The sequence below is a fragment of the Rana temporaria genome, chromosome 13, assembly GCF_905171775.1.
Source record: "Rana temporaria chromosome 13, aRanTem1.1, whole genome shotgun sequence".
Classification (NCBI taxonomy): Eukaryota; Metazoa; Chordata; class Amphibia; order Anura; family Ranidae; genus Rana; species Rana temporaria.
In genome coordinates, this window is record NC_053501.1 from 112,403,281 (window position 1) to 112,428,508 (window position 25,228).

General features: G+C 45.5%; 1 protein-coding gene across 1 annotated transcript; it reads left to right on the top strand.

The window, feature by feature from the left end:
• Nucleotides 1–2,907: 2,907 nt before the first annotated feature.
• LOC120920303 (NACHT, LRR and PYD domains-containing protein 12-like) lies at nucleotides 2,908–24,570 on the top strand. Its single transcript, XM_040332302.1, has 9 exons — nucleotides 2,908–2,973; nucleotides 4,285–4,445; nucleotides 6,204–6,384; nucleotides 8,553–8,618; nucleotides 13,929–15,630; nucleotides 16,973–17,059; nucleotides 18,865–19,035; nucleotides 21,256–21,420; nucleotides 24,276–24,570. The coding sequence occupies exons 1-9, from the start codon at nucleotides 2,943–2,945 to the stop codon at nucleotides 24,364–24,366; spliced, it is 2,655 nt and encodes an 884-aa protein (XP_040188236.1). The 5' UTR covers nucleotides 2,908–2,942; the 3' UTR covers nucleotides 24,367–24,570.
• Nucleotides 24,571–25,228: the final 658 nt, after the last annotated feature.

The window sequence follows — 25,228 nt, forward strand, 5'->3', positions numbered from 1 at the left end:
CCCAACACTAACCCTCCCTGTAACCCAACACTAACCCTCCCTGTAACCTCAACACTAACCCTCCCTCTAACCCAACACTAACCCTCCCTGTAACCCCAACACTAACCCTCCCTGTAACCCCAACACTAACCCTCCCTGTAACCCAACACTAACCCTCTCTGTAACCCAACACTAACCCTCCCTGTAACCCAATACTAACCCTCCCTGTAACCCCAAAACTAACCCTTCCTGTAACCCCAACACTAACCCTCCCTGTAACCCCAACACTAACCCTCCCTGTAACCCAACACTAACCCTCTCTGTAACCCCAACACTAACCCTCCCTGTAACCCAACACTAACCCTCCCTGTAACCCAACACTAACCCTCCCTGTAACCCCAACACTAACCCTCCCTGTAACCCCAACACTAACCCTCCCTGTAACCCCAACACTAACCCTCCCTGTAACCCTAACACTAACTCTCCCTGTAACCCTTACACACATCCTACTTGTACTCCTGACAGTAATCCTCCCAGCACTTACTGTACCCCTTACACTTACCCTCCCTGTAACACTAACAATAACCTCCCCTGTGACCCTAACACTAACCCTCCCTGTACCCCAAACACTTACCCTTCCTGCAACCCTAACACTAACCCTCCCTGTACCACAACACTAACTCTCCCTGTAACCCCAATGCTAACCCTCCCTGTACCCTTAACACTAACCCTCCCTGGACCCCTAACACTAACCCTCCCTGTAGCCCCAACACTAACCCCCTCTGTAACACTAACCGGCCCTGTACCCTTAACACTAGCCTTTCCTGTAACCCCAACACTAACCCTTCCTGTAACCCAAGGACAAGGGGGCACTCATTGGGCCAGATTCACGTAGATCAGCGGATCTATAGATCCGCTCGATCTACGTGATTTAAGATCCGCTCCCGCAAGTTTGAGAGGCAAGTGGCTAATTCACAAACCACTTACCTCCAAACTTGCGGCGGCGGATCCTAAATCCCCCGGCGGAATTCAAATTCCGCGGCTAGGGGGAGTGTACTATTTAAATCAGGCGCGTTCCCGCGCCGATTTAAATGCGCATGCGCCGTCCGGGGAATTTCCCGGCGTGCATTGCTCCCACTGACGTCACTAGGACGTCAGTGGTTTCGACGTGAGCGTGACTTGCGACGCGCGTGTTTGTGAATCGGCGTACGCAAACGACGTTAGAAAATTCAAATTCGACGCGGGAACGCCGGCTATACTTAACATTAATAAAAAAGAAAAAGTGCAGCGCTGAATATTCAATGAAATGAATCAAAAAGTATGGTAAATAATCAAAATTCAGTGAAAAATCAAAGAAAAAAAAAAAAAAAAAACACAAAAAAGGGGGACACACCCCCTGTGATAAGTGAGGGAACACAAAAATAAATGATAATAAGAACCTCAGATGAAGTCCATATAATTTAAACGTGTAACTCCAAAATGTAAATGTGATAGTCCAAGGTCAAAATGGCCTATACAGTCCAAAGAAATATATATATGCAATGTATTTCCTTTTTTTTGGAGTTGGTCAGAAGTTCTTTGTGGAAAAGACCAAATGACTGTAGAGGAATGGAAGATGTTGTGATCTTCTCAGGTATGGAACTCAGATGTTCTTAATAAGCAGTTGGAACCTCATCGGCAATCCATAATAGTATCCAAATAAACAAGTATAAAGATGGGTACTCTTACCGGAAAGTGTGGACATACACGTCAGCGACGGTATGTCAAACACGCATGTACAAGCTCCTAGGCAGCCGTGATGTCAGTGGGGAAGCTGTTTGATGTGCCGGCCTTTAATCCGCCAGGACGGGTCCAATCCAATGAGAGGAGACAGCTCGTGCAGGTGTGGTTCTCAGATGAAAAAGTATGATATGCAGGCCAAACGTAGAAACCATGTAAGGGAAAACGTACTCACATAGTGCGGTTAATCCCAAAACAAGCCTTTATTAGGCATAGAAAATAAAAGCCAAAATAGACAAAAAACTGGATAAAAATATATAAAATAGATAAAAAAGTACAAGCCCAGTGAAAGACGAGTACAAGTGATCACAAGTAAAATATGGCGTAATGAGCGAGTAACGTATGAGCTATGTACCCGACATGTTTCGAGCGGCAGAGCTCTTCAACTGGGGCACTCTGCCGGCGAGTCGGCGCTATACTGCGCATGCGCATCGCCGTTCGGCTCCTTTCGCCAATCGTGACGCGGCTTACGCGACGGAGGGAGAGCTCGTTTTTGGGGAAAACGTCAATCAACAGCCTGTGAGGAACGCCCACTCCCGCGGGACTCGCAACCCGGATGCACGGGTGAAGATGCTGTACTAAGGTATGTACAGCAGGAAAAAAATATTAAGAGCATTAATCGTGATGGAATGTGGGGGGGCAGTGGAATAAAAAATTTTGTTTTTAAGGGGGAACCACCGCTTTAAGTATGGCCGTCGTTCCCACCTCGAAAGTTGAAATTTTTACGTCGTTTGCGTAAGTCGTCCGTGAATGGGGCTGGACGTGATTTACATTCACGTCGAAACCAATACGTCCTTGCGGCGTACTTTGGAGCAATGCACACTGGGATATGTACACGGACGGCGAATGCGCCGTTCGTAAAAAACGTCAATCACGTCGGGTCACCACCCATTTACATAAAACACGCCCCCTCATCCTCATTTCAATTAGGCGCGCTTACGCCAGCCCCATTTACGCTACGTCGCCGTAACTTAGGAGGCAAGTGCTTTGTGAATACAGCACTTGCCTCTCTGATTTACGGCGGCGTAGCGTAAATACGATACGCTACGGTGCCGTAAAAATGCGCGCATCTACCTGAATCCAGCTATTAGTGTTTTTACTTCAAACAATGCAATGGTGTGCTACTTCTTAATGATAAGCTTTATCTTTCAGTGATCAACTCAACATCATATTGATCAGGGAAGATGGACCAAACATCTGGAGAACAAGTTGAAGGTTGGTCTTCTTCCAGTCCTATATCGTGATATCTCACAAATGTTTCATAGTTTAAACAGGTAGATATAAAATACACAAATGAGTGCAGTTCGGTATTTAGTATTACACCCCAATTTTTTAAAAGCAAGTAGTGTAAGTACCTGAATTGCTATCAACATCTTCCAGTCCCTTTATAGCAAGAACAGACTCGAGGAGAGAGAAGCAGCCCCAGGGACCAATTAGGTGTGCTGCGGCGTAATCACTTGCCGACCAGCGCACGCAGATATACGTCAACACAATGGCACGGGCAGGCAAATGGGCGTACCTGTACGTCCCTTTAACCACTTCCATACCAGGCACTTACACACCTTCCTGCTCAGGACAATTTTCAGCTTTCAGCGCTGTCGCACTTTGAATGAAAATTGCGTGGTCGTGCTACGCTGTACCCAAACTAATTTTTCATAATTTTGTTCCCACAAATAGAGCTTTCTTTTGGTGGTATTTGATCACCTTTGCGATTTTTATTTTTTTGCGCCTATCAGTGCCGAAAATTTTGAAAAAAATAAAGGGGCAGATCCACAGAGAGAGTATGCCGGCGTATCTACTGATACGCCGGCGTACTTTCAAATTTCCCGCGTCGTATCTTTAGTTTGAATCCTCAAACCAAGATCCGACGGCATCTGGGTTTGATCCGACAGGCGTATGGCTTCGTACGCCTTCGGATCTAAGATGCAATACTTTGGCGTCCGCTGGGTGGAGTTCACGTCGTTTTCCGCGTCGGGTATGCAAATTAGCTATTTCCGACCATCCACGAACGTACGAGCGGCCGGCGCATTCCTTTATGTCGTCTCTAGTCGGCTTTTTCCGGCGTATAGTTAAAGCTGGTATTTTGCGGCGTATAGTTAGACTTGCCATGTTAAGTATGGCCGTCGTTCCCGCGTTTAATTTGAATTATTTTTTTTGGTTTGCGTAAGTCGTCCGTGAATCGGAATGTATGTAAGTCCCGTCTAAGTAAAAAAAAAATGACGCACTTCATTTAAATGAAACCCGCCCCCTAATCGCCGATTTAAATTCCGCCGCCAGAGATAGACTACGCCGCCGTAACTTACGGTGCAAAATCTTCCTGGATTCGAACTAAAGCCAGGTAAGGTACGGCGGCGTAGCGTATCTCCTCTACTCGCGTCTATCAGACGGGATGGACAGGAAAACAGACCCTATATATATGTATTTCATGGGCGTACTTACTTATTTGCCTGGAGTTCTGCTTTAAAATATAGACACAGGAGCGCTGTTAATTAATATTTGCTTGAACTTTTCATTAATATTACCCAGGTGACCTTCAGAAGTTCCGTCAGAAGCTGTCCAAATATGAAATGCATGAGCTGCGGATGATGTATGAATATTTCAGAGATGATCTTGTCTACATTGCCCAGGTCTTGGACACTCAGAGCTTCTTGGCCGAGCTGAAATCACGAACTGATTTAAATGCAGAGGTGAGGTGACATTGTCCATGACCGGTCTTCTATCGGATGACCCATCAAGTGCAGCACATGTGTTATATCATTTAACTAAATATCTAGTTGTGGCGTTCACCCCAAAGGGGCCGCTGAAGACAGACAGGTTCTCCCTAAGTAGTACAAAGGCCGCCAGTTACGCCTGGCACAATGACTATTAAAATTCAGTCCAGGGGGGTCTTTTAAGGTTTTATTTCTCCAGAATTTTTAGGGCTATGACATACTTCAAACATAAGCAACAACATAGGCGTGCCAGGTGTAGGGTGACCACGTGTCCCGGATTGCCCGGGACAGTCCCGCATTTTGCAGGTCTGTCCCGGGCACCTTCATTCCAGGACAATACAGTGTCCCGGAATGAAACTGACACAGCCACCCCCCCCCCAAGCCAAACTAATGTCCCCAAAAAAGGCCGCCACATCACCGCTTTACTCACTGACAGTACTTGCCCTGGCCGGGAATGCCTGGAGGGGCACAGTCCCCGCCCCCTGCTTGTGATTGGAGAAATCATAAATCCCGCCTCCTGTGTCCAATCACTGTGCTGTGATTCGTTACACCACAAGCTGATTTTTTGGGAAGGGGGGTGTCCCTGAATGGTAGTTTGGAAATGTGGTCACCCTAGCCAGGTGTGCCTGGGCACACCCATATCACTACCTCTGGTGCAGATTCTCCCTACTGCCCGGGATCCCCCAATTTTGCCCCCCCCCACCTGCCCTGCAGTGCTGCTGGTTTCCCTCTTCTCCTCCCGGTGGCTGCTGCGGGGGATGTTTAAGAATAAAGAGGGGGAGGAGCAAGTAAATATGTAATTTACCCACCCCTTCCTTTTCTAAATGAACACACTCACTCACTCACTCACTCACTCACTAAGTTCATTCATAACTGAAGCAAAGTAAACATCCCTTGTAATAGGAATAGTGTGTGACAGGTCCTCTTTATGGAGAGAGGTGGGGTCAATAAGACCCTGCATATCTCCTCCAGGCTGGAAAGCATGAGATCGTGAACAAAAAAAAATCACGATCTCATGTTTTCAGCCGCGATTGCGGCTTTGTTTACTTTCGGGTTCCCGGGCGTGACGTCATAACATCGCGCCCGGGCCTCTGACGGCCATAGAGATGACCGGTGACCATCCGGGAAATCTCTATCCTCCTCATCCGGCTGGGGCCGATTCGTTCTCCGGGCCTCCGATGGCACATGAGAGCCCGGAGAAGCACCGGATAATGGCGGGAGGGTGGTTGGTGCTGACGAACAAAACAAAGTCAAGTCAAGTCTTCTCTTCTCTCTCCTGCCGCGAGTTGCTAAAGTCAGGTTCTGCTAAAAGTGGGGGGTCAGATGAAAAAAAAAAAACATTTAAAATTAACACGTCCCCTGCCATGAGTTTCTGAAGGGGGGGGGGGGGGTTGGGGGTGAAAAAAAAGGGGGGGGGTTTGTGGGCAACCGTGCCCCTGAGGACCATCGGGTCCCCTACAGGTGTAATGCCTGTACCCCCCTGATGGTGGCCCTGGTGTGAATGGCAGAAGCTCAGTGGTTGATTTTATAGGACTGTATCTTCACTCTGTGATCGCTCTTCCTGTTGCGTAATGACAGAATGCCCCTCACTCACTATGATGTCACCCAGACCTCATAAAGTCTTTACATTTGTATCCTCGTGTCCATGCAATTTTTTTTGTCATCCAGCCATTCGTATTTTGTCTAGACGATTTTACATTTCCCAACTTTATTAAATCTGGAATGCCTTTCTAGCACTACGAGTCGATGAAAAGAGACCTCGGAGCCTCGGAATTTTCCGAGCGATTGGTACAGGATGTTCTTGAAAAAGGAAGAGAAGCTGTGATTGGATTTTTGGAATGTCTCCATTCCCTGCAGACCAATCACCCCAATCACAATTTACTAGCGGTTATTGGTGAAATCCAGCAGGTCGAAGGTAACATTTTTATTATTTTTCTTGTTTTAAAATCATGCAAAGTTTAAGAAAGTCTCCATAATTACCAATAAACTGTCAATAATTTATATTTTTGGGTATATGATATTTGGATATATGATGAAGACCAAACAAATATATAAAAGGACCCCTTAGTTTTGTTAAATATTGCTTCAAAGGACACAGAATAATTTTTCAGTTAATTCACTAGATCAGCCATTCTCAACCAAGGTTCGGTAGAACCCTAGGGTTCCTCCAGAGGTTGCTGGGGGCTCCTTGAGCTAGGGAAAAATGACCCCCCACATCTTATGATGCCTGCCATAGGTGTGCGCAGGGTGTGTGCCAGGTGTGCCTGGGCACACCCATATTACTACCTGCAGGGCCGCCATCAGGGGGGTACAGGCAGTACACCAGTAAGGGGCCTGGAAGTCCCCAGGGGCCCGGATGGTAACCCCCTTTTTTTTGATTATTTTTTTTTTGTAAGGGGCCGGAGGTCCCCAGGGCCCCCGGATGGCAACCCCCCCTTTTTTTTATTAAAGGGCCCAGAGGTCCCCAGGGCCCCGGATGGCAACCCCCTCTTTTTTTATACATTTTTTTTTAATTTTTATATATTTTGTTTATTTCTTTTTTTTTTCTTTTTTCTTTTTATCTGTGGTGGTATGTCTGAATGACATACACCATAAGAACGATCATAGCGGCTAGTCAACCACTTGATCGTTCTTATTGGCGGCGAGAGGGGACGTCCCCCCCACCGCACCCCGGTGCTTCTACTGACTCACCTCTGCGATCAGTGAGTCAAGGACAGATCCACCGGCCCCGGATGTCCATAATAGAGATTTCCGGCGGACCAGATGGTCAACGGAGTCTCTATGATCGTCGGAGGCCGAGAGCAATAATTCTAGCCCTCCTATGTAACCCGAAACATGTGAGTGAATGAATAACTTGTATAGCAATACAAATGCAAGGCGATTATTCCATCCGGTGTCGTCCTTATCCTTCAGAAGAGGTGGGTCTTGAGTTTTTTCCTGAAGGCCAGGGCTGGACTGGGACAAACATTTGGCCCTGGACTTCATCCAGACTGGCCCACATTGACAGGTCTCTCCCACAGCGGCCGGACAACTCCCGCACCCCCCGACCACCCAAGCCCCCTCTCCCCCTTCACTAGCCACTAGCCGTTTTACTTTATTAGAGTAGAACGGCTGGTACTGGTACTCTTATAGGCAGTACCAGTGGGGAAGCTAGACATTATTTCTCCTGGGGAAAATAATCAGTTTGGTGCCCCCCCTTATGGGACAAGATTAGGCAGAAGTGAGAAACTCCCAGGCCGCTGTCACTGAAGCCGGCCCACTGAGCCATCGGCCCACCGGGAAACTCCCTGTAGTCCCAATGGCCAGTCCATCCCTGCTGAAGGCCCGATGGTTTTCTTCCATGCGGATGTTCGTTGGTAGAGCGTTTCATAGCCGTGGTCCTTGGACTGCAAATCTTCGTTCTCCCTTCGATTTGTAGTGGGACTTGGGGATGTGGAGGAGGTTTTGGTTAGACGATCGGAGAACGTGATTGGGGGTGTAGTGTTTTTTTTTCTCGCATAAGTATTGAGGAGCCTTTTCTTGTGTGCCTTTGTGGGTGAGGCAGACCAGTAAAAAAAATTAAAGCGTCGCCTATGGGGATTTTTAAGTACCGAAGTTTGGCGCCATTCCACGAGCGTGTGCAATTTTGAAGCGTGATGTGTAAGGTATCTATTTACTCGGCGCAACTTCATCTTTCACATTATGTAAAAAAAGTTGGGCTAACTTTACTGTTTTTTTAAAGCATGAAACCTAAAAAAATGCGTTTGAAGAATTGCTGCGCAAATACCGTGCAAGATAAAAAGTTGCAATGACCGCCATTGTATTCTTTATGGTCTCTGCTAAAAAAAAACATATATAATTATTGGGGTTCTATGTAATTTTCTAGCAAAGAAATTATGATTTTTACATGTAGGAGTGAAGCGCCAGAATTGGCCGGGTTGGTTAATAATGATTCTGTGGGCGATTACATATCAATCCAATTTAAAAAAAAAAAAAAAAATTTGTGAGAATTTAAGTCTACCCCAAAATGTTTCTAAATGTATGCCAAAATAATTAATTCTTCTGACGTTGTCTTCTTTTATCAATGATCTTGTTTTTCTGTAGTTCAGGCAATGAAGGATCAAATATTACTGGATGAATTTGGATGCTCATTGTCTCCAGAAATAAAAGGTAAATTATTCAAAAGCAAAATTAGAGGTTTTATATTTGTACATAGACCTTAATAAGGATCTTTAACAACTTAAGATCCCGACCTGGCCAGGTAAAGGACCTGGCCAGTTTTTGCGATTCGGCACTGCGTCGCTTTAACTGACAATTGAGTGGTCGTGCGACGTGGCTCCCAAACAAAATTGGGTCCTTTTTTTACCACAAATAGAGCTTTCTTTTGGTGGTATTTGATCACCTCTGTGTTTTTTATTTTTTGCGCTATAAACAAAAATAGAGCGACAATTTTGAAAACAAATGCAATATTTTTTACTTTTGCCATAATAAATATCCCCAAAAAATATATCAAAATTATTATTTTTTCCTCCGTTTAGGCCGATACGTATTCTTCTACCTATTTTTGGTAAAAAAAAATCGCAATAAGCGTTTATCGATTGGTTTGCGCAAAATTTATAGCGTTTACAAAATAGGGGATAGTTTTATTGCATTTTTATATATATATATTTTTTTACTACTAATGGCGGCGATCAGCGATTTTTTTCGTTACTGCGACATTATGGCGGACACTTCGGATAATTTTGACACATTTTTGGGACCATTGTCATTTTCACAGCAAATAATGCATTAAAAATGCTTTGTTTACTGTGAAAATGACAATTGCAGTTTGGGAGTTAACCACAAGGGGGCGCTGAATGGGTTAAGTGTGACCTCATCTGTGTTTCTAACTGTAGGGGGGTGTGGCTGTAGGTGTGATGTCATTGATTGTGGTTCCCTATATTAGGGAACACACGATCGATGATGGCGCCACAGAGAAGAACGGGGAAGCTGTGTTTACACACAGCTCTCCCCGTTCTTTAGCTCCGTGGACCGATCGTGGGACTCCAGCGGCGATCGGGTCCGCGGGTCCCGCGGAGCTTCGGACCGGGTCTCGGGCGCGCGCCCGCGACCCACGGCTGGGCACCTAAAGAGGACGTACCTGTACGTGCTTGTGCCCAGCCGTGCCATTCTGCCAACGTATATCTGCAGGAGGCGATCCTTAAGTGGTTAATTTGCCATCTTTACAAAAAGAAAAAAAGATACCTTGTGTACTTGAGTAGCTGTTTAAATATTTGTGCATCTACAGTTGCCACAAAGAGTATGTGAACCCTTTTGGAATGATGTGGATTTCTGCACAAATTGGTCATAAAATGTGATCTGATCTTCAGCTAAGTCACAACAATAGACAATCACAATCACAAACTAATAACACACAAATAATTAAATGTTACCATGTTTTTATTGAACACACCATGTAAACATTCACAGCGCAGGTGAAAAAAGTATGTGAACCCCTAGACTAATGACATCTCCAAGAGCTAATTGGAGTGAGGTGTCAGCCAACTGAAGTCCAATGAGATGAGATTGGAGGTGCCCTGCCCTATAAAAAAACACACACCAGTTCTGGGTTTGCTTTTTACAAGAAGCATTGCCTGATGTGAATGATGCCTCGCACAAAAGAGCTCTCGGAAGACCTACAATTAAGAATTTTTGACTTGCATAAAGCTGAAAGGGTTATAAAAGTATCTCCAAAAGCCTTGCTTTTCATCAGTCCACGGTAAGGCAAATTGTCTATAAATGGAGAAAGTTCAGCACTTCTGCTACTCTCCCTAGGAGTGGCCGTCCTGTAAAGATGACTGCAAGAGCACAGCGCAGACTGCTCAATGAGGTGAAGAAGAATCCTAGACTTACAAAATTCTCTGGCATATGCCAACATTCCTGTTAGCGAATCTACGATACGTAAAAAACAAAACAAGAATGGATTTCATGGGAGGATACCACTGAGGAAGCCACTGCTGTCTAAAAAAACATTGCTGCACATTTACAGTTTGCACAAGAGCACCTGGATGTTCCACAGCAGTAATGGCAAAATATTCTGTGGACAGATGAAACCAAAGTTGAGTTGTTTGGAAGAAACACACAACACTGTGTGTGGAGAAAAAGAGGCACAGCACACCAACATCAAAACCTCATCCCAACTGTGAAGTATGGTGGTGGGGGCATCATGGTTTGGGGCTGCTTTGCTGCGTCAGGGCCTGGATTGATTGCTATCATCGAAGGAAAAATAAATTCCCAAGTTTATCAAGACATTTTGCAGGAGAACTTGAGGCCATCTGTCCACCAGCTGAAGCTCAACAGAAGATGGGTGTTGCAACAGGACAATGAGCCAAAGCATAGAAGTAAATCAACAACAGAATGGCTTAAACAGAAGAAAAGACGCCTTCTGGAGTGGCCCAGTCAGAGTCCTGACCTCAACCCGATTGAGATGCTGTGGCATGACCTCAAGAAAGCGATTCACACCAGACATCCCAAGAATATTGCTGAACTGAAACAGTTCTGTAAAGAGGAATGGTCAAGAATTACTCCTGATCGTTGTGCACGTCTGATCGGCAACTACAGGAAACGTTTGGTTGAAGTTATTGCTGCCAAAGGAGGTTCAACCAGTTATTAAAGGAGTTCTCTGACCTAAAAGTTTTAACCCCCGCTGTGCCCGGGCTGTAAAAAAATAGAAAATAAACTGTCACTTACCTGCCTACGATCCCCCGTTGTTCCGATATCGCCGTCCCGTTCTCCGGTCCCGGGCCCCTTCCGCTTCCTGTGTGTCGGTGACTCATAGTGTGCTCAGCCTATCAGTGGCCGTGACGGGACATTGCTGCGGCCGCTGATAGGCTGAGCGCACTATGAGTCACCGACACACAGGAAGCGGAAGGGGCCCGGGACCGGAGAACGGGACGGCGATATCGGAACAACGGGGGATCGTAGGCAGGTAAGTGACAGTTTATTTTCTATTTTTTTACAGCCCGGGCACAGCGGGGGTTAAAACTTTTAGGTCAGAGAACTCCTTTAAATCCAAGGGTTCACATACTTTTTCCACCTGCACTGTGATTGTTTACATGGTGTGTTCAATAAAAACATGGTAACATTTAATTCTTTGTGTGTTATTAGTTTAAGCAGACTGTGATTGTCTATTGTTGTGACTTAGATGAAGATCAGATCACATTTTATGACCAATTTGTGTAGAAATCCATATCATTCCAAAAGGGTTCACATACGTTTTGTGGCAACTGTATACTGTAACTAAGGTTACTTTGGTAACTGGGATGGCACTCTTGTAAAACAGCTAGGGTTGAGTGAACTTGAGATTATTAATTCCGCTGAACTTTCAGGAAACAATTGGGCAATTTTTCAAAGAAGAAAAAAGAAAAATCCACACTGTGCAATGCATTCAGTAAAAGATTTATTAAGCAAGCAGTGTACACTTTGCACTCTCTGCTTCAACGCCCCCTCTCTGAATTTAAGGGACACTAAAGGTTCCCATTGAAAAAATAAAAATAACAAACATACCATACTTACCTCCACTGTGCAGCTCATTTTGCACAGAGTGGCCCCAATCCACGTCTTCTGGGGTCCCTCGGCGGCTGTCTCGGCTCCTCTCCGCCCCCACCCCCTTCATGTAAAGCGCTCTCCCAAGGGGGTTAGCTTGTGGGTGCGCTCCCGCGATACAGCTGGCGGCCATAGCCGGCAACTGTATCACTCGGCGCCGCGCCATTGCATGCAATTGACAACAGCGCGAGCCAATGTCTGCGCTGCTATTAATCTAGCAAATCGATGGCCAGACTCTGAGGAGAGGAGGACGCCGGGGAACGCGCACAGCAGATTCGGGGCTCAGGTAAGTAAAATGGGGGGGCTGGGGTCCGTCATTGCCAGTTTTACAACCCCTATAAGCACCTAAAAAATCACTCTCCCCCAGTTACAAATAGCAGTAGAGAAAGTTCTTAAACTTATATCTGGCTGTCTAGGCAAGGGTGATGTTATCATCCCAGGTACAGTAACACGGAATATCCGTAATCTTGCGAGAAGATGCTTAACCACTTGCTTACTGGGCACAAAAGAAAGCTCTATTTGTGGGGAAAAAGGACGTCAATTTTGTTTGGGAGCCACGTCGCACAATTGCGCAATTGTCAGTTAAAGCGACGCAGTGCCGAATGGCAAAAAGTTCACTGGTCAGGAAGGGGGTAAATTTTTCCGGGGGTGAAGTGGTTAATAAACTGAGCTTTTGTCTTTCAGTTACTGCTGTTATAGCTGGCTGTTAGAAAGGTTCCTATCTCAGATGGAGTGATACCAAATGCACTCAGCCTGGAACAGGAGTCGGCGCTATAAAGGAGGCATTGGCTTATGCGACTTCTGCTCCATCCACGCTGATGCTCTGGATTGGCGAGTCGGCAACCTGCAATCTGGGCTTGCCAGTGCTGGGACAAGGTCATCTAGAGCCCAGGGCAAACATGCCAAACTGCGCCCCTCCAAGATGTATGATAATTTTGTGCCAGCAAAATTCCACCCACAAAACCACTGAGCACTAATCCCCCCTAAGCATAAATCCCCCCTCCTCCCAGTACAAATTTACCCCACTGCTTAAATTCCCCATCTCGGCTCAAATATTTGCCCCCTAATCTCCCAAATCCCCCCAGCTAGATAGCCCTCCCCCAAAAGGAATCCCTCCTAGCACAAGTCCTCTACCACTAAAATTTCCCCTCCTAGTATACATTTTCTCCCCACAACTTCAAATCCCCACTACCAGCACAAATTCCTGCCATATTCCCCCTCTCAGCACAAATCTTCTTCCACCACCCCCCTGCCAACACAAATTCCCCTAAATCAACACTCTTACCACTAAATTTCCCCTCCTAGAACAGTACTTACCCTCTACCGCTTTCCAAAATTCCTCCTTCCAACACAAACCCCCCCCAATATCCCTGTGGCGCCCCCCACCTCACATGATACCATAGTGCCCAGGGCAGTCGTCCCTCCTGCCCACCCCTCAGCCATGACTAAGCACTGAAGTAGTGTGAAACGTGTCGGCTGCTTCTTTTCCCGATTTTTTTACTGTATCCTGTGATACCAATAAAGACAACTTAAGAAGTTCCTTTGGAGTGCGGCTATCCATCCCCTTTTGAAATTTCCACAATTTGCCTAGTGCATTGCCAGCACCCTTGGTTTCCTGAGAGGTTCCTGATTGCTTATTGGACCCACCTGGAGCGGTGACTCCCTTCCCCTCCTGCCCACCCCTTGTCCCGGCCCTGGGGCTTGCCAACCCGCCATCCCAGAGCAGGAGGTTGCAGGCCACATCAGAGGTCTCCCTGGACTACCGGTTAAGCACCCCTGCTTTAAACCTAGATATAAATAACAATATGCTTTTGTGAACAATTTAAACTCAGAACATGTGTATCATCTGTTATGATGTATCAAAAAGTGATATACCTTCCTATATTTCATTGCAAGAAATCCAAGGAACGCACAAGCAATATCTGCTGGAGAGGACCCATTCATTAGTGGAATGTAATCCACCCGGATCTACCCTGGAGAGTCAAAGTTTTCTCATTTCAGAACGTTATGTGAATCTGGTTGTCGTGTCCACAGAGAATTTTAGACGTCGTACTCAGCATGAGCTGATAGAGATTGGGGAAAAACATGAAAGCTACTTGTGTAAGACTCAAAGAGGATTGGAACGAGTTTCCCCCAAAAGGCTCTTCCGCTGGAGCCATCAAATAAAGCGCGTGCCGAATTTTATAATGATAAGCGGTGTACCAGGAGTAGGGAAGACCACCCTCATGCAGAAGTTTGTCTGGGATTGGGTGAACGGAAAGCTCTATCAGAGATTTGCTTTTGTTTTCTTCTTCAAATTCCGGGAGCTCAACCGACTGGGAGAAGTCAGCTTGGAGGAGATGATCCTTCAGCAGTATCCCTATCTAAGTTCTCAGCTTGAAAATATCTTGAAGGTCCCAGAGCAGCTTTTATTCATCTTTGATGGCTTAGATGAAAGTCGCCACCAAATGAATTTTGCATCCAGTCCTCGGTACACCAACGCAAAGCAGAAACAAGACCTTGGTGTGGTTTTGGTTAACTTGTTGAGGCAATCTCTTCTCAAGGGTTGTTCTGTGCTAATGACCAGTAGACCAGCCAAACTGGCCTTCATTGGTGCTGACATTTTTCAATTTGTTTGTGAGATCATGGGATTTTTTCACGAAGAAAGAAAGCTATACTTCGTCCAGTTTTTTGGAAACAGAGATCTGTCTGACAAGGCTTTTAAGCATGTGAAGGACAATGAAGCACTGTACACTTTCTGTTACAACCCTTCATTTTGCTGGATCATCTGTACGGTGTTGTCGATGAGCTTCAAAGTCCAACCAGAACAGAACCCAGCGGCATTCTTGCCCAAAACTGTGACACAGCTCTTTGTAGCATTTATCTGCAACATTCTGTCCAATCACACCCAGGAGAGAGACTATGCCAGGAACCCGCTGATGCCTCTCGGATGGCTGGCAGAATATGGGGTAATGAACCAGATCATTGTGTTCGAGCGACAAGATTTGGAATCGTTCAACGTGAAGACGTCTTCACACCTCTACACAAGTTTTATGGTGGAATCCACTCAGTCTTCCTATGTTAATTTTTCATTTTTACACCTTACTGTTCAGGAGTTCATGGCTGCTTTAGTCCATTACATTGACTATGACCCTGAAAAATTACAAAAATCCCTTAACAAAGCCAAATTGTTTGAAGATGGGCGTGCAGAAATATTTCTTCGTTTTCTCTTTGGCCTATCTGATGGTTCCACCAGGGCTCTTCTCAAGACCTTCTTGAATTTTTCCACAGAAGCTTTCAAAAATGCAATTACATGGCTCCATCAGAAGTCTCCGCTAGTCAAGAAGCTTGCAAAGGATGCTTGTGAGAGGAGGGAGACTTTAAATATTTTCAACTGTCTCTTTGAATCACGAAACAAAGCACTAGTTTTAGAGATTCTTGGTCAAAACATGACATTTGACTTTTCGAGGTTTAACCTGACCCCCCTTGACTGCACAGTGTTGGCTTTTATTTTGGTATCATGCAAAGAGACTGAATGCCTTGATCTAGAGAAATGTTATCTTGAAACGGAATGCTGGGAGAGACTTTCACCGGGTCTTCATGCTGTCCAGACACTTCGGTGGGTTCATTTTAGTCTACTTCATCTTTGTAAGGGAAATACGTAATGTGCACTTTATTACTGTAGTCCATTAATCACCATTTTTGCCAAACATTATGTAGGAATGTAACATGGTAGCAACATATAATAGATAAAGAGACCCCACCACCAACTTATGAAATTGCAGATAGGAGCATTGAAAGATCAAGTATTTTAATTGCATATTTTCCTTTGTAAATTAAATTCTTATTCACTTGCAAAGTGTCTTTGAACTTGCTTGTAAATTTGACAACTTCAGGAGGAGACAATTCTTTAGCACAGTCCTCTCCCTTCTTACATGTCATTGTCCTCTCCTCTTCTGGGAGTATCTTATTACTGTTGACACTGGCTTAGCACCACTTCAGAGGTTCCCCCCATTACATCAGAACCCCCCTTCACATCACAGTCCTGCATCAAATTATAGGCCACCATCACTTCAGAGGCCCCCCCATCACATCAGAGGTCCCCCCATTATATCAGAACCCCCCTTCAAAACACAGTCCCCCCATAACATTATAGGCCTCCATCATTTCAGAGGTTCCCCCATCACATCAACATCAGAGGTCCTCTAATCAATTGAGAGGTCTCTCCATCACATCAGCACATTAGAGCTCACCCCTCCATATAAGAGTTCCCCTTCACTTCAGAGGGCCTCCATCACATCAGAGGTCCCCCCATTAAATCAGAACCCCCCTTCAAATCACAGTCCCCCATAACATTATAGGCCTCCATCACTTCAGAGGTCCCCCCATCACTTCAAAGGTTCCCCCATCACATCAACATCAGAGGTCCTCTACTCACTTGAGAGGTCTCTCCATCACATCAGCACATTAGAGGTCACCCCTCCATATTAGAGCTCCCCTTCACATCAGAAGACCCCCCCATTAGATCAGAATCCCCCTTCACATCACAGTCCCCCATCACATTATTGTCCCCCAGTACTTCAGAGGTTCGCCCATCACATCAGAGGTCCTCCCATCACATGAGAGGTCTCCCTATCACATCAGCACATTAGAGGTCCCCCCCCCATATCTGAGTTTCCCATCACATCAGAGGCCCCCCCCCATTCTTTTAGAACCCCCTTTCACATCACAGTCCTCCATCACTTTATAGGCCCCCATCACTTCAGAGGTTCCCCCATCACATCAGAGTTTCTCCTTCATGTCAGAGTCCCCCATCACCACAGAGTCCCCCATAACAGAGTCCTCTCATCGAATCAGAGCCCCCCCCATCACAATTTTTTGGTGAAAAGGAGGTCACGTGTTTCGAATTATTGAACTGCCTATGATTCACACTAGTTACATTTTTCTAATTCACTCTACAGACTAATGTCCAATGAAATGAAGGATGAAGATATCCCTTCCATAGCTTCTGCATTAGAACAACCTGACTGCAAGATTCAGAATCTGAGGTAAGCTTTTGCCACTGCCTGGACTACTTTGAAGTTTAACTGCAACCCAGTTTTGCATAAAGTGGGGGAAACTTCCGGAGGGGGGACCGAACTTCTGGATCAGTTCGCCACAGCGATCTGAGCCAGAAGTGGGAGCAGGTACCTTTCAAAACCATGTACCCCCCCCCCCCCCCCGAAAAAGTGCCAAATGTGGCAGTGGAGGGGAGGAGGGTTCAGACAAGCCAAGCTTCCTTTTTTGGGTGGAGCTCCAATCTAAAATTGTCAGATGTTCTAACGCTTCCTAACTGTGGGGTTGTACTGTGGATACAGATATATAATAATAGAGTCCTATTTACATCTATATAGAACATTTTGAGAATTCATGGACTTTTTAGGTACCAGAGAACATAATTTTTGTTTAAAAAGTCATACATTTTATTACAACGTTTTTTAAAAAGAAAATACGTTTACAAAGTGCATTAAAATCATACAGTAAACTTATTACCAATAATTGAGCTAGTATCAGCAACTAGAACACCATGTAACACCCTATCCTAGTCTGTATTGTAAGTGCCAGTGGAATACAGTTACCAGTAGCCAGGCGGGCTAGGTGAAAGTTGATGTAGCTCGAAAGGCTCTACATGTTTTGCACAATTGCGCTTCCTCAAGGAGCTTAAGCAAGAATTCTAGAGTGTGTAAAATATATAGTTTGTAGCTTTAGAATTTATTAACAATACATATTCAGCGGTTTCAAAACTAACATCTCTCTAGCTGGTAAACAGACCAAGGCATGCGTTCGTGCAGGAAGGACAACATGTGTATATGGGAACGCATGCAGTGGCACCACCCTTGTGGCGTTTTTTTTATCTACGCTAGAATTCTTGCTTAAGCTCCTGAGGAAGCGTAATTGCGCAAAACATGTAGAACCAATCAAGCTACATCAACTTACACCTAGTCCGCCTGGATACTGGTAACCATATTCCACTGGCACTTACAATACAGACTAGGATAGGGTGTTACATGGTGTTCTAGTTGCTGATACTAGCTCAGTTATTGGTAGCAAGTTTACTGTATGATTTTAATGCACTTTGTACATTTATTTTCTTTTTAAAAACCGTTGAAATAAAATGTATGACTTTTAAAAGAAAAATTATGTATTCTGGTGCCTACAACGTCCATGAATTCTCCTCGGTCCCTACCCTCAAGGAGCTTACAATCTAAGGTCCCTAACTCACATTAATATACTAAGGCCAATTTTTTTAGACAGAAGACAATTAACCTATCAGCATGTCTTTGAAGTTATAGTCCCACATTGAAAAATACATGCTACAAACTAAAAAGCTATGACTAATGCCGCGTACACACAGTCGGAATTTCCACCAGCAAAAGTCAGATGTGAGCTTTTCATCAGAAATTCTGACCGTGTGTAAGCTCCATCGGACTTTTGCTGTCGGAATTTCCGCCAGCAAAAGTTTGAGAGCAGGAAAAAATTCCGATCGGAAATTCCGTTTGTCTGTAGCAATTCCAATGCGCAAAATTCTGACGCATGTTCGGAAACATTGAACTTAATTTTCTCGGACCGTCGTAGTGTTGTACATCACCATGTTCTTGACGGTTAAAAGTTCAGAGAACTTTTGTGTGACCGTGTGTATGCAAGCCAAGCTTGAGCGTAATTCCGTCAGGAAAAACCATCCAAGGTTTTTACGACGGAAAATCCGATTGTGTGTACGGGGCATAAGTTTAGATAGTGTGGTGACTGGTCTCATGATATCAGAAATATCGATTTAATTACATGTTTTTTTTTATACCCTACGTCTTCTCTACAGTTTGAGCATTAATTCGCTGACACACACTGCCTGTAAACACTTGGCATGTAAAATGACAAATAACCAGTCCTTGAAGACACTCAACTTGACCTACAACAATCTGAATGGACCTCACTTCCAGGACTTGATGGTGGCTCTGTCCAGGCCGACATGCAAAATAGAAACACTTCTGTGAGTATTCAGGGCATCCTGGGTTACAAAGCTACAGTACAGAAATATTTTGGAGATCCATAGCTTAAAGTGAACCTGTTACCAAAGTATGCCCTCACTAATCTCTGTAGCCGCAGGTACAGTGAAGCAATTCATCCTCAAAGTTCACAGCAGAAGCAATGAAGTCATTCTTTCTGCAGCTCAGCCTAACTCACCTCCCCCATCTCAGAGATCGTGCTCTGTGTTTTACAATACAGGTTAGAGCAGTGGTTCTCAATCTCAACCTTGTCCTCGAGTACTCCCCAACAGGCCATGTTTGCAAGTTTTCCTTTATCTTGCACAGGTGCTCTAAATCAGAGTTAATGGCTTGGTAGTTTGGACAGCTATTTTATCTAGGAAAAATTTCCAAAACATGGCCTGTTGGGGGTACTTGAGGACAGGGTTGAGAAACACGGGGTTAGAAGACTGGAAGGCTGTTAAGTCATTGCTTGGAGGGGGGGGAACAGAGAAACCTGAGCAGCTAAGTCACTGCTGAGAGCAGAGGCGTCGCTAGGGGGTGACTATTGAGGCTATAGCCCCACATCTGGGGCCCATAGCCCCGAGTTTCTAGGGCAGGGGTTACCCAGCCCACCACCGCTGAATGTGGTCACCCGGCCTGCGGACATTTTCACAGCTGTCCTCTTCATTGAACAGCGGCGAGCGGGCAGTATCGCACGGCTGCCTGGGGGCGGGAACCGCAGGAGTTAACTTTTTCATTAAACAACAGGTGATTGGTTGCTGGGCAATCGTACCAACCAATCACCAGCCTGTTAATGTGAAAAGTTAACTTCAGTAGTTCCCGCCCCTATCCAGCCCTGTGATGCCGATCTCAGATGCTCTGCTTGCTGTACCCCTGTCTAAGGTAGGAGAGTTCTACCTACAGTGTGTGTTTGTGGGGTGCAGGGGACAGAGGGCAAAACGGTGGGGTGCAGGGGATACATGTGTATGTCCGCCCAACTGTATGACTTTCATTACTTTGCTGCTATGGGCTCTAGCCTTGGATATTTTGTAGACCTAGCAACGCCCCTGGCTGAGAGGAAGAGCTAGGTGAGCTGAGCAGCTGAGTCACTGCTGAAAGTAGAAGGGTGAGCCGAGCTGCTCAGTCAATGTTGGGAGGGGTAAGAAGGGATGAAACAAATATTTCTTCTCTATTCCTGCCATTAAAGCTTTGTTCCACGGTTGCCATATGCCAAGGAGCTTTCAGTAATCTTGGTATTTATTCTGTTTGGCTTTTTGGCTGTGCATTAGCGCTCCTTGTGGTAAGTCTCCTGCAGCAATTGAAAACAATTAGAAAGCATAGCCCGAACAGGTAGCAGTATGCAACACCAAAGGCAACAAACATGGAAATATGTACTAAACTTTAAGGCCAATGGTTGGGAGCCATTGGGAAGTGTTGTGTAGTGTGTCAAGGAGTAAGGGCCCATCCAGTTTATACATATTATTTTGTTTACCCTCAACTGTCTTTTAAGCATAAGGGTGATCAAGACACCCTTGCACAAATTTATATAAAAAATTGTGTATAGGCATGCCTTTGAATGGGCGTGATTCTAATGCCGCGTACACACGAACAAGAAAACCGTGGCTTTTTTTCCAATGGAATCTTGGCTCAAACTTGTCTTGCATGCACACGGTCACACTAAATTCCGACCGTCAAGAACGCGGTGACGTACAACACTACGACGAGCCGAGAAAAATGAAGTTCAATGCTTGCGTCGACTTTCGATTCTGAGAATGCATGTTTTTTTGGTGCGTCGATATGGCATAGAGAACAAGAACTTTTCTTATCGGAAAATTTGAGAACCAGCTCTCAAATTTTTCTTGGTGGGAAATTCCAACAGAAAAATTCCGATGGAGCCTACACACGGTTGGAGTTTCTGACCAAAAGCTCACATCGGACTTTTTCTTGTCGGAATTTCCGATCGTGTGTACGCGGCATAACAGCTTGCTTCCAATTGGCTGGCAAAGGTCACATGGAATGATACTTTAGTCAGTGAACACGTGTCTTCTTGCTTTGTGTTTCTCTCTATGGTTATAATTCTCCGATTGATTTTGCAGCACTTCAAGAAAGAATTTTGCAAACCTGGCAATTAATCTTTTGTATCTAAGGCTAGATGTTCTGATCTTTTAGAAACAAATACACTACCTTTCAGATATTTTTGTTGTCAATAATTGTAGGATGTAACATGTAGCACTTCGTTGCAGGCTCTATCACACTCATCTAACGCACGAAGATTCCCAGTTCTTGGAGCTACTGAGCAGCAACCCAAGCCTCACCTTACTAAGCATAAGCTTCAACAACATCACTGATGCTGGTTCAAAACACATCATCACCCTTATAGAGAATTCCTCCAGTCTAATAGATGTCAGGTATGTAGAAAAGAGACATTGGATGAAATATATAGTGTATTAGTGAGGCCAGCCCATGGTGAAATATGAGCAAACTTCAAGTCAATCTACTAAGGCCACCAAAACCCCTTATATAGTATGCAGTTCGAGATTTGCCCATTCTTGTGGCAAATAAGGATGAGCTTCCTTAAAAGAAGAAATTGAGCTTCACCTAGTCTTAAGCAGCTTATTGGTAGACTGTCCAGAGGTTCTAGGCTTTGTGAGGCCTTAGGAAAAACTTGACATGGGGCCCCACTCACGCCTATGATGGGAAAAATAATTCAAGTACAAGAACCTCTTCCCCACAACCCTGGCCGGTGGTTGTGGGGGTCTGCGGGGAGGGGGCTTATTGGAATCTGGAAGCCCCCTTTAACATGGCAGACCCCAGATCCTGCTCTTTTAATAACTAAGGGGCGGGGGCACCCGGTGATGTCACCTGGTGAACCCGCCCTCTTGTGATGTTATTGACTGAGGGCATGCTGGGTCATTGACTTCACAAGGGGTGGTGTCACCGATATTCACTGGTTGTTAAGGCTCTTAACGCTGCCTGAGCACAGCAGCGTTAGGATCCCCTGCCCCTCTAAATGGGGGCAATGCATTGGGTAAGTTAGGCGGCCGCGAGGCCCCTGTGAGTGTGAGGCCTTAGGCGACCGCCTAATTTGCCTAATTAAAGAGCCGCCTCTGCCAAAATATGAGGCTCTCATTTTAGGGAGAAGGGTATGATGAGATGCTGCTCAACCAACCCAATCTATGTTAGGTGTAAATGAGGGCCTCAGTCTGCGCTGCTCCACTGACCACGTCCCATGACGCATTTCACCCCACCCATCAGGGCTTAGTAATAGACCTCTGTAACTAAGCCCTGGTGGGTGGGGTGAAACTCGTCAGAGGGTGTGGTAAGTGGAGCAGCGCAGGCTGAGGCTGTCATTTACACCTAACATGGAACGGGTTGGTTGAGCAGTGTGTCATACCCTTCTGCCCAAAATTAGATGTCTCCCATACTAGCAGAACAGCGATCTGCCTTGTTTATACTGTATAGGCAGACTGCTTGCCATAGATTACAGCACATATTTACCACTCACTGATTGCTTGCTACAGGTTACAGCACAATTTTGCTGCTCACTGATTGGTTGCTAGAGGTTACAACACATCATCACCACTCGCTGATTTGTTTGCTAGAAGCTACAGCACATCATTACTGCTCACTGATTGGTTGCTAGAGGTTATTGCACATAATTTTTGCTAGCTGACTGGTTGCTAGTCTGACTAAAAACCATTATGCAGATTGGAAAGTCAGAGTAAACTCAGAACTCTTTTTTTTGTAAAATCTTTATTTATGAAAGACAAAGGCAACACATCTCAAAATACAATTGAAGGAGTGAAAGAGGTCAAGTAGTGTACCGGTCAATCCTTTTTTTGATATTCCATAATAATAAAATAAAATAAAACGTAAATGACAAACAATCACTCAGAGAAAAAAAAAACATTTAAACAGTCAAAGGCATAGGAAGTGCAGTAATCAGGCAACGGGTCAGCGGCGAGGCCTCCACCCCCACAACGAGTGAGCTGAGCTCCGACCGTCGGGTTTCAGAATTTAGGACTAAATTGTCCTCCAAAGAAAAATTATTAGGCGCACTAGCAGACCGACCGGCCCCTTGGACCACACACCAATTATAGCATAGCGCATGCAGTCAGGGGCGAGCCAGGTGGACGTGCGGGGGGAGGGGGGCGACTACTCGCCTCCAGCTGACCCTTCCCCCGCAACGAACCCCCGCCCAGGTCTCCCCAGGTCAAGGCCCCCGCACCATGGTGACACAAAAGCGTCAGACCCCGGAACTGATCTGGGAATCCCATGATGGCGGGCTGCCTATGTCCATCGAGCCAGTCGGCTCGCCCGCATCACACCCGTCACCTAGTGCCTAGCAGGTAGACCGCCCTTGGACAGACGGTCCTGGCAGATAGAAACTTAAAAAAATAAAAATAAAAAACACAGAAAAGTGAGGGAGAAGAAAAAAAAATAGGTTATAACAAACCTGTAATCCCGCGGCCAGCTCTGCCTCCACTCCAGGCCACGTCGGCATATCGGCACATACTCAGTAGCTAAAAGGTAAAAAAAAAAAAATGCTCATCCCAACTCTCGCTATCAGCTAACTCAGAACTCAGAACTCTTAAAGTATAGTTCTTCTGGGTATTGACTCCAAAATAATTGCCATTGCCAGCCAGTATTTTTAGTGGGACATTTTCAGTGGTGGCTTCCATACTCCTGTTAGGATACATGTACTTTGGTCTTGTGGATCAGCAATGTCTGGTCTCTGGAAAAGTCATAGACAAGACATTGCCACCAAGCTTACCTAAACAAATCAGATCAGGAGGCTGTCATCAGGGCCGATCCTAGGGTCACAGGCGCCTGGGTGCAGAAATACTTCTGGTGGCCCCACATGGGCGTCGTCATTTTACTAACTCCTCCCCTTTACAAATGTTTCTATGACAATGACTCAACCACAGAGATGCTCCCCCACAAAGTCTTCATTAACCTGGGATCCTTACATGATCTCTTAAAAATAAACAAAATGCAGGAAGAGAAGCAGAGTACTTTATTGGGACCTGGAGAAGGGCCTCTGTTATGGACACAGAGAGGGCTTCTGTTAGAGGGTCTTTAAGATGTTCGGCGCCCCCACCTATGCAGGCGTCTGGGTGCAATGCACCCTACCTAGGATCGGCCCTGGCTGTCATTTATTTCCTATGGCCAGATTTAGAAAATACTAATTTTTTATAAGTGCCATCCAGCTGTCTCAGACAATTCGTATTTCATTGAAGATTTTTCTGTCTTTATTTTGCAGACTTCGGGCGAATGGCTTTTCCCAAGAAGTAAGAAAAAGCTTTCAAGGCCTAAAGAACAAAGCAGATCTGAATGTTGAAGTAGGAGTGTAAAAAACACACACTTAAAGCGTACATGGACCTCAGAGGACAGCAGTTTTGAAGAAAAACGTATTAATCATAAGTCCTGTATTGGTAGTCTGCTAAAAAAGAAGAGTTTTCCCACCATGGTGCCAGCATGTGTTTCTATTTACTATCATGGGCGTCCGCTGAACTTTTTTCAGGTGGGGGGGCATATAAGACCCCTTTCACACTGAGGCTTTTTCCAGGTGCTAAATTGCTATAAAAAAAAACGCCTGAAAAATGCCTACCCTGCAGGCTGCAGCCCCAGTGTGAGGCCTCGTACACACAACCGTTTTCCTCGACAGAATCCATCAAGAAACTTGGTGGCAGAGCTTTTTTGCCGAAGGAAAACGGTCGTGTGTATGTTTTTCATCGAGAAAACTGTCGTGGAACTCGATGAGAAAAAAAAGAGAACAAGTTCTCTTTTTCCTCGACGGGAGTCTCAATTTCCTCGTCGGGCTGGTTTTCGACGAGAAACACGTTCGTGTGCATGCTTAGAAACCCGCACATGCTCAGAAGGGTGGCGCCAGTGGAATCAATCTTCCCCTTTATAGTGCCGTCGTACGTGTTGTACGTCACCGCGTTTGAGAAAGACGAGATTTTGTCTTCACAGTGTGCACGCAAAGAAAGCTTGTCAAGATTCTCGACAAGCCTAACAGGGAACTCATCGAGGAAAACGATGTTTCATTTACGACGAGTTCCTCGGTCGTGTGTACGAGGCCTGAGAGTCTGAGTGCTTTCAGGACGTTAGAAAAAATCCTGCAAGCAGCATCTTTGGGGCAGTGGAGCAGCGCTGTATACACCACCCCACCACCGCCCCCCTGCCCATTGAAATAAATGGGCACCGCCTGAA